This window comes from Triturus cristatus, chromosome 7, assembly GCF_964204655.1.
Source record: "Triturus cristatus chromosome 7, aTriCri1.1, whole genome shotgun sequence".
NCBI lineage: Eukaryota > Metazoa > Chordata > Amphibia > Caudata > Salamandridae > Triturus > Triturus cristatus.
In genome coordinates, this window is record NC_140590.1 from 1818559986 (window position 1) to 1818569322 (window position 9337).

At 45.3% G+C, this 9337-nt stretch overlaps 1 protein-coding gene across 5 annotated transcripts in view; it reads right to left on the minus strand.

Annotated features, from left to right (window-relative positions):
- Positions 1-6880, minus strand: part of LOC146813262 (epidermal differentiation-specific protein-like) — a 45698-nt gene extending 38818 nt beyond the window's left edge. Inside the window, exon 1 of one of the 5 annotated variants that reach the window (XR_014966965.1) lies at positions 6696-6869. Coding sequence is in view for 1 of the 5 variants with exons in the window: in XM_085620103.1 (XP_085476229.1) it covers positions 6696-6760 (65 nt within the window). In the remaining 4 variants the exon portion in view is untranslated. Of the gene's footprint in view, positions 1-2288; positions 2840-3412; positions 4018-6695 lie in introns of those variants that run through there. The other 4 variants (XM_085620105.1, XM_085620103.1, XM_085620106.1 and 1 more) reach the window with 4 other exon arrangements.
- Positions 6881-9337: the final 2457 nt, after the last annotated feature.

Consider the following 9337-nt stretch of genomic DNA (forward strand, 5'->3'; position numbering starts at 1 on the left):
GACATACACAGACAAGCACACAGACTACACAAGACACTCAACCACATCCAAAGTCCCAAGATCAAATGAGTATTCAATAACAGATACTGATAAATATGAGTAAATGAAGGTGTGTAGCTGCAAATTAGTCCTGGACCTTTCCTGTGACCCTCATACACATGACTTTGGATGCCCGTTACCTGGATTCCCCCCTCAGAGACTCATTGCAGTCCCATTTCAATAGGACTTTGGAAATACCCAAGTGTTTTACTGCACAGCAGTCGGGCATGTTGTGCATCAGTCACCTGTGTCAGCTGCATTTGTTGTGCTCGCTTCTATGCCTCGCTGTCTCACAACAGGCAACATGTTATAGAGGGGTTGGATCCGCCCATGGGCGCAGTCTCAGTTCTGGAGTTTATCTTTATGATTATATGTGACTGTTTGTGTGACTGCGTGTGTGCGTGTGTGTGTGTGAGGGAGAATGTTTGAGTTTAGGAGTGTGTGTGCATGAGTGTATGAAAAATTACCCTCATCTCCCTTTACCTATACCTACCATGTAGCCCTAAAACCGCACTTATCTCCCTTTTCCCCTACCTGCACCTACATGTACATACCAGCTTCTGCTTACCTGTGAAGTAAAGACTGTGGGGTAAAGGCAATGCAGGGTAAAGAGTATAGGCTAAAGGTAACATGCCACTTAAACTCTTGATAGAGCGAATGTCGTAAGCTTGCAAATTAAAGGCATTAAACTGAAGAGTGCTAATTTCAATGCTGAATAAAACATGCACCATAAAGACAAAATATTGTGATAGGTAATCATAGGCATTCAAGCACACACATGTTTGCCTAACTGTTGATGCCATTTTAAATGCTGACTTCACATGTTAGTGCAAAGAGGCCTGTATTAGCATTTAAAGTGCTGTTTTGCATGAGATGTTTTTTCTTTCTTTCTTTCTGGAGAATGATTAGTTCATGGGAATGCTAGATTTGTTGCCATTAGTGTTTTGATTGAGTTATAGTAGTGTGTGTTCCTTACATCCAGTGGCGGCTGGTAACATTTGAAAGTGGTGTGGCATAAAACAACTGTAGTACTTCACTGCGACGAGCATGCCTAGCGATCGAGCCTGAACCACCCATGGGGGGTTTGGCGGGGGTTCTACCCCCGAGAAAAATTTGAAAGAAGAGTGGGCAAGGTGCATTTTCAAGCAAATTTGAGAAAGCAGGAAGGTGTCAACTACTCTAAGGTCTGATGACAAGGCACCAGAGCCAGACAGCAGGCAAAGCACTGCACACAGTATGTGTCCTTGACCAAACCAACTTAAACAGGCGGCTCAAAGATGATGTCACCCACTCTACGGCACAATACTGCATCACTGCTGGAGAGACTCAGCATTTTGGTTTTCAGCGGGGGTCTATGGCATATCCCAGCTATTACCTGTATCCCTACTTACACACATGTATTGATTCATTCAGCCCTCCTGTCTCCCATTACCTCTGTGCCTCACTACACCTCACAACTGATCCTTTTTTCCATACCTGTGCCTGGTGCCATTTTCTTCTCTTTTTGCAATCACAAAAGCAATCAATTTTTCTACATTCCCGCAATAATCAGTATTAAAACTAAATTATCAGTTACAAAAAGTCACGCTTTCATAATTACATAATCACAGTTTATATAAGCAAAAACGTGTTTCTGTTCATCACATTTTTGTATAAACCACTTTAACACTCTTATTACAAGGAAAGAAGGGTCATTATAAGGTTGCTTCTTGTCAAGCAGGTTATGTGCTCGGGTTCTCTGGCAGCTGGATTAATTTCTGACTTTGCTGAGCCATAAACCGGTTCTGCGCCTGCACCTCACCCCACACACCACACCGCACATGTCTACCAATCCTCTGCGTTTTTTCTGTGCATGATGCTACTCTCTGGCACACACAGTGCACAAGTGATTCCAGACAGGCCCACCTTTCCAGGCTGCCCACCACTCCAAACAGAGTCCAACAAAACTGGCTCAGCAGTAAAACACTTCGGTCCAAACTAGCGACAGCAAAATAACAGTCAAGATTAAATCTGCAAAGGAATATAAAGAAAACCAGCACGAAGGAGACAAATTCAATTGAAATGATGTCCGTTTACCTAAAAGCTGTGTGGCGGGTGAGATCAAACACGCAGGGCCCGAGACAAATGTTGAGGCGCGTGAAGCAAGAAGGGGGCTTCTTGTGTAAAGAAATAAGCGACTCTTTGAATTTCGGATATCAAACAATAGGACACATTTCATGAACTGGTACCAACAAGATTGTATTTCTCACCTTGGGAATGATCTGCTTAGTGCAGAGGCACTCGAGGTTCCTTTGTGGAGAGCAGTGTCTCAATGGCTAAAAGTCCAAGCAGCAGCTCATAGGATGCGAGCGCTGCGAGCAACTCAGAGGACAGACTTGTTTCACGCAGTGGAGGACGGGATAATATATAGTCACAACAATATTGAGGGAGAAAAGTACGAAAGGTAAGTTTCTGTACATTTTCTATACCCAACTCTACTGCTGCGTGCCTTGTTGATTCATGTAGATGCTGTTAACCGCCCTCAGGCAGTTACATTTCGATAGTCTGTCCTCGATATTGTTTTGATGATATTCTGTCTCACGAATAATTGGTATTTGATATTCCCAGCCACAATCATTTCTTGGGGCCTCCGATGGTGAAGCGTTCCTGCTCAGATCAGACCTCTCACAAGAGACCGAGAGCAGGAAGTAACTTAGCCGGCAGTCTCTCCGAAGGCAGGGCCCTCTCCGATCTCAACACAGACAGTATTTGCCAAATATGCGCTCTAAGCCGTCTGTGCACACACTGCAGAGACAACTGTAAGGAGGTCAGGGGTATTTTCGGAGAAATTGCAAGGCGCATCTTGCCTTTCATCTGATCGGTTATTGTTTTATAACGTGCACTGTTGGAAAAGCCAACCTTTGTTCTGCCTAACGGCAATGTGAAAGCTTAAACAAATAACCAGCCCCGAACTATGCACAGGGCAGCGGCTTTAGATAACACTTTAGATAGCACTGCTACGCACCTATATTTTAATATGCGAATCAGGCCCCTCTACAACCAAACAAAAAGTATTGCACGACAGTGGTTGTGTGAAAGTCTGGTCAATTAACTAACAGTGGCAACAGTCGGCAGAAAACTACGTCATGACCAGATAATCCTGCCATTTCGTTAAGATCATAACATTCAGTTGATTTGATCGTTTTAAGACATCAATATTTCTGTCTTTGCATTTGGACACACAATCGTAACACAGCAGGGCGCATGGCATACATACAGCAAGGACAGCCCTTAGAAGGCCGACGGCGACACTGCCTTCTGTATGAAGCGGCCATGGCAGGTGGGTTCGGGTGGGGTGGGGGGTATCTATATATAATAAAAAAGTAAAACTTACCTTTCTCCGTGACCGCTCCGCCGCCTCAGCTCCTGCCGCTCTGCAGTCCTGGCGCTTTGTAGGCAGCCTCCCTCCTCCTGCTCCTCTACGCCAATCACAATGCTGCAATGGCAGAGTTGTGATTAGTGAGGCGCAGCGGAGAGCGCCCCAGCTGGGCCATTTTCTCTATGTAGGCTGCATGCAGCAGTCTACATAGAGAAAAAGGGTGAGTGCGCATGACTGCTTTGTTTGGCCCTGGAGCCGACCAAACAGTCAGTACCCACAACAGTGGGCAAGCCACTCCCCCCCTGCCCTCAAGCGGGACCAGCACACACGCCCTCCCACAGCCAGGCACTTCTGCTTTCTCGCAATGGGAGAAGCAGAAACATAAAATGGTAGTTTTACCATTTTATGTTCCTGCCTTATCGCACTGCGAGAAAGCAGTGGTGCGACGCCCCCGCACCCCCATGGTGGAGCCGCCACTGCTTACGTCAGTCAGAGCCCTGCCCAGCGAGAGACCCTTCTTTTCCCGGAGCCCTTTTCTCCAGTGAACTAGATGCGGAGAGCTTGCGGAGACCTTGCAGCAGAACTTACGCGGTAGATCGTATAGATGCCTGCTGACTTTGAACTGTGAATACATTTTCAGGGTTTGCTAATTTCCGCTGCTTGAGCGCTAAAGCTTCATGCCTAAGCATGCTTCTTCTCTCATAAGAATCCTTCATTTGAGGTTTCTGAACTGACACCTTACCTTGTTTCCTGAAATTAAATGCCCTTTATATCCATCTTTATTAAATTGGAATAGGGATTTTTCTTTATGGGACACACCTGCTGCATTTTCTCTATATTATTTGTAATTCTTATGAATGTGGAATTTTATCTTGTCTTGAAATGCCTACTTATGCATTATTTGGTTCTGTAACAATGAATTAATTTGATTTGAATTAATTTGTTCATAAAACCCTTCTAACTCATACCAAATCTCTTTGTTGATTCCTGTTCATGGGAATTGATGTAAATGTTGGCTCCTTATCATCGCTCCTTGTTGACTAATAATGGTCCTTATGCCCAATGGTGGGTGTTATTCAATGATTATACCTGACGATTGAGATAGAACAATCTCTGCTCCAGCACTCTCATAATCCACATTTACAATAGCATAAGGGGAGTGCTTAAGAATGTATAGCGTCCATATATTTAAAAATCTTCCATTAGATCTAACGTATATACTTTGTAGTCAACACAAGTATAGTACATTATGCCCCTTTAGAGGAACACAGTTGTCCTATATTTCATAGTGAATCAGTCACACACAATGCCACTCACTCTCAGTTTACACAATTGCACAATTGTCAGCCACTCAGTCAATGGGTCTGTTTCTTAAGATTACCTTTTATGGGGGTCTTTCTTGAGTTCAGTAAGAAATTCAAGTATGGCTGATGACGTTGAATAAATTGCTCACAACGTTAATGTGGGACCCCAACTGATATCAGATACAATTATTAGATTTCACAGCAGATAAGGAAACACAATTCTGCCAACCTACCCAAGCCACCCTTTACTGTCCACTTTCACAATCGGGTCCATGATTACCAGTTTGACCATAACTGTGTCATCTCTGCTGCTTTGTTGTGCCTGCCAGCTTCTATTGCTTTGCTGTGCCTGCCCAAATCTGTTGCTTTGCTGTGCCAAGTGCATGTGTGTTTAAATTGTCTGTATTTTCCAGTATTCCTGATTGGGATTACTCAGAACCAGATCCAAAGGCAGCAAGAATGTCATATCAACAGGAAAATAGAGCTATGTGTCAGAGATGTACAGCTAGAAAGTACCCCAGCAGAATCCTTAAACACACCATTCACAAATCACTTGCTATTGAAAGACCAAGTGAGAAGGAAAGCAAAGTAACTGACTAGCATCAGATTCATAGCATACATAAGGAGATGATGGAAGGAGTGCTGAAACTTTTCAGATGCTCACCTCGGGTCACAGATCTGGGTTGAATCCATCATCGTACTTTAGCTCACTTTGCCACCCCAGTTCAGACCCAGCCATATGCAAATCAGTCTTGATCCTGCTCCTTTTGGGAACAGTCCAGCCTGAACTGCCAAGCCAGCTCCTCCCTGGACTAGAAACAAGCATCCGTGGACCAGTTTTGGGGTAACACCCCTCATCAGCAAGGGGCAAAGTGCACGAGGGATCCACATCTGAGCATACCCCACCAACTTAGGGAGAACAAAGCAAATACAAAGAGATGATGGACAGAGCACGGAAACTTTTCAGACCCAGCCGTATGCAAATTTGCCTTGACCCGCTGCCTCATGGGAACAGTCCATCCCAAACAGCCAAGCCAGGACCTCCCTAGACTGGAAACAAGCACCCTGGGTCCAGTTTCAGGGAAACAGCCCTCATCATACCACTTCCAATCAAGGCTCTAACAGGAAAATTATTTCCACACATTCAAAAGTTGATAACTTCATAACAAGGAAAATTTCGGCTTGTGCACCAATCACATATCATACAGGCAAGGACTTAATGAACAAATTAGCTCCTGACAATCTCTATGCATGAGACACTAGCACCAGGCTTCAACCATCAGTAGGCTTTCATAAGTGTAGGAATTGTACAGCTTGCAAGAATAGAGGTAATGTAGAGAGTACTGGCTACCCAGAGCAAAGATGAAACACATGAATTGCACTTCTGCTTTTTTTGTTTACATCGTCCAGTGCCCAACTGATTTGCTCTGTATTGGTGGTGCTATTTGTTCCATGCACAAATGTGAGCTGGAACACATGAGTGACATAGGAAATAAGATCCAACTTATCCAGTTACTAAGAATTTAACTCTGAACTTGTACGTGTCTTTAGCATTGGCAGGGTCCTGAGGAATCAGAGATCAGAGATGGCACTCAAGAGATGCAACTCAGGAGATGGGACTCCAACTATACCATCACACTGAAAACCAAACAACTGCTAGTTCACATTGGTTGATCTCAATGAACATTCTCTTCACAACTCTATTTTGTTCTGTGTTTTGTGGGTGCAGTAATTCCTTGCAATCTATTATTATGTGGTAAACTTCAACATGACTTAAAGTGATGCTCTACGGAGCACTTTGATGGTTGACACGTCACAACAGGAAAGCACATATGTCCTCCTCACCTGCAGTCTCCTCTCCTCACCTACATATAGATTCCCTAAGCCCAATGGGGCAAAACCTGAATTATTTGGTAACGCTAGCTTTGGGATAAAAATAAAGAGAAAGAAAATGTGGTAAATACCAAAAATAAACTCCATTTCCTGAAACTTACCAAAAGGCCTGTAAATACCAGTGCTGGTCTCTGTGGCGCAGACAAAGACAAGTTTCTGGTTCCATGGAGTCCCATCATAGCTGATGGCTTTTTATCCTCCTTGTCCTGGCTCGCCTCCAGGAAGAGGCTGCAAATTTCATCGGAAATCCAACCCTGACTGGGCCTCTTCAGACTAACTGACAAAGTGCTTCTAAGAAAACTCCCTTCCTGATTAGATTACCCAATTGCTCCAATTAGAAGAAACAAGAATAAAGCACATAGCATTGAATAGCAGTGCACGCCCATTGCTAAAAGTAAACATTGATTCCCTATCTGTGCTCGCATTTTTTTCTTTGATCACTTTTGGAGCAATCACTATAACTTCTTTTATGACCTGAGAGTACCATTGTGCAGTTTCAGTTAGTGCTCTGTTGCCATAAGAGACACCTGGCTCCATGTTAATAAATGATTAATCCACCTAAGCCAGAGGTCATAAAGTTTGATACCAGTTTCTACAGACCATGGGGGAGATTTACTAAGATTTTACACTGTGTTTGTTTCACAAAAGTGATGCAAATCGGCGCAAAATCTTTTTGTACTACTTTCTTTCCAGCACTCCGCTGTGTGCTCTCGGGCAGTCCCTCCCCAGAGAGGCGGAATGTGCCTCATAATAAGGCATGCGGCATCCAATTCGAAATATTTTACGGCTTTCACCAGAAAGACCTGTGTGAACTTAAGTGAGTCATTATAGAGTGTAGACCCGGCCCTGAGAAATATGTGCCGGTGCTAAGCACCGGAAAGCACCAGCAGAAATTAAGCACTGTGTGCAGGAAGGGACACCTTCCTGCACATAAACAATCATTCCCCACAACACAGGCACCCTTGCATTATGGTGCAAGGGTGCCTGTGTTGGTATTAGGTAGCTAAATTTAGCACCAGAGCAGGGGGAAACGCAGGGCTGCACCATATCGTTGGAAATATGGTGCAGCCCTGCGTTTGAGTGGTGTAGCGTGGCCTTCATCCAGGAAGTCTAACGCCATGCTCTGTCACTTCCTTCTATATATGCCCCTATATAAGGATGTAGAAATGTCCCACTGCCATTATGGTAGAGGAACAAAATCAAATTCCCCCCATCAGAGCAGAGCAGCCACAGTATCAGGGAGAAAATCACACATGTCCAAATGCGCCAAGCGCAGAATCACAGCCTCAACAACAGAAGAGCCAGAAAACATGAAAGTGACAGGAATGGGTGTGCACACCTGCCTAGTGCCCACAGGTGATCCACCCAACTGCAAGAGTCCCAGAACAAGTAAAAATACAGCCAGACGTACGTTGAAGTGATGGAAGAGACCAGGTTGTGTCATTGGTGGACAGCAAGAAATCAGCACAGACCGCGTGCAAAGAGCAGGAGCGTGTAAAATCTAGCTCCATCACTATGTTGTTTTCTACACTGTGGCACACATATGCTCTCACGAGGTACCTCTGGTTGTAAGACAAAACACACTCACTCTTACTTGTCCCGAGTGTGCACAATAACTAGCATCTCGGCCTTTGATTGTGACATGCTCTTTCAGCGGGTCTTTCCTTTGTCCTATCAAAACACACCCTCCTCGAGAGTGATTTATGTTGCTACTGTGTGACTGAAAGCTTTAAAGTGTTGTTGCATCCTGGGGAGGAGGGATTCAAAGAGGTGCACTGAGCAGTGGCTCTCAGTGCTGCAGTAAAACTGGGGCCCTGACTGCTTCAGTGGGATTGTGGAAGGTGCCTGCTCCATCAGGATTGACTGCGTTGCTGCCCCAGTGGGATGTGTCTCTCAGCTGAAGGGGAGAGGGGGCTCGACTGCAGAAGACCTGAATGTCTCACTGATGCAGTGGGTTTGGGGGTCTCCCTGATGATGCGGTTATGCTGAGTCTCAATGCTGATGGGGAGGGGGGGCTCTACTGGAGAATACCTGAATGTCCCACTGATGCAGTGGGGCAGGAGGTCTCCCTGATGATGCGGTTATGCTGAGTCTCAATGCTGATGGGGAGAGGGGGCTCTACTGGAGAAGACCTGAATGTCCCACTGATGCAGTGGGGCAGGAGGTCTCCCTGATGATGCGGTTATGCTGAGTCTCAATGCTGATGGGGAGGGGGGGCTCTACTGGAGAAGACCTGAATGTCCCACTGATGCAGTGGGTTTGGGGGTCTCCCTGATGATGCGGTTATGCTGAGTCTCAATGCTGCAGCAAAGGTGGGGATGCTTTGTTGGGGGTCTTACTCCTAGATAACAGTGTGCTACCACAGACACATCATCATAAATATTATTGTCCCAGAAGAACTGTGAGAAGTTACCGGCCTTTCATATGTAACGTGATCAGTATGATAGGAGCAGACTCAGGGATTGATATCAGTGTGGCGAACATTTTCTATCTCCATGATGGCCAGTGCAGAGATCAGGAACTGAGCAGATAAAAACCCAACATGCCCTTGATCCAGCGCAAGACCGGGGAGAAAAAGGTAAAATTTACAACTATTCCTCCCTGCGCCGCAGACCCGACATCAAACTAGCTCATTCACACACTCATTCATTGGTGGGGCCCATAACACCAACACTCACACTACTCCAAACTCACGAGTCTGCACACAGGAGGGATGATGATTTTGCGCTGGACATGTGGGGGG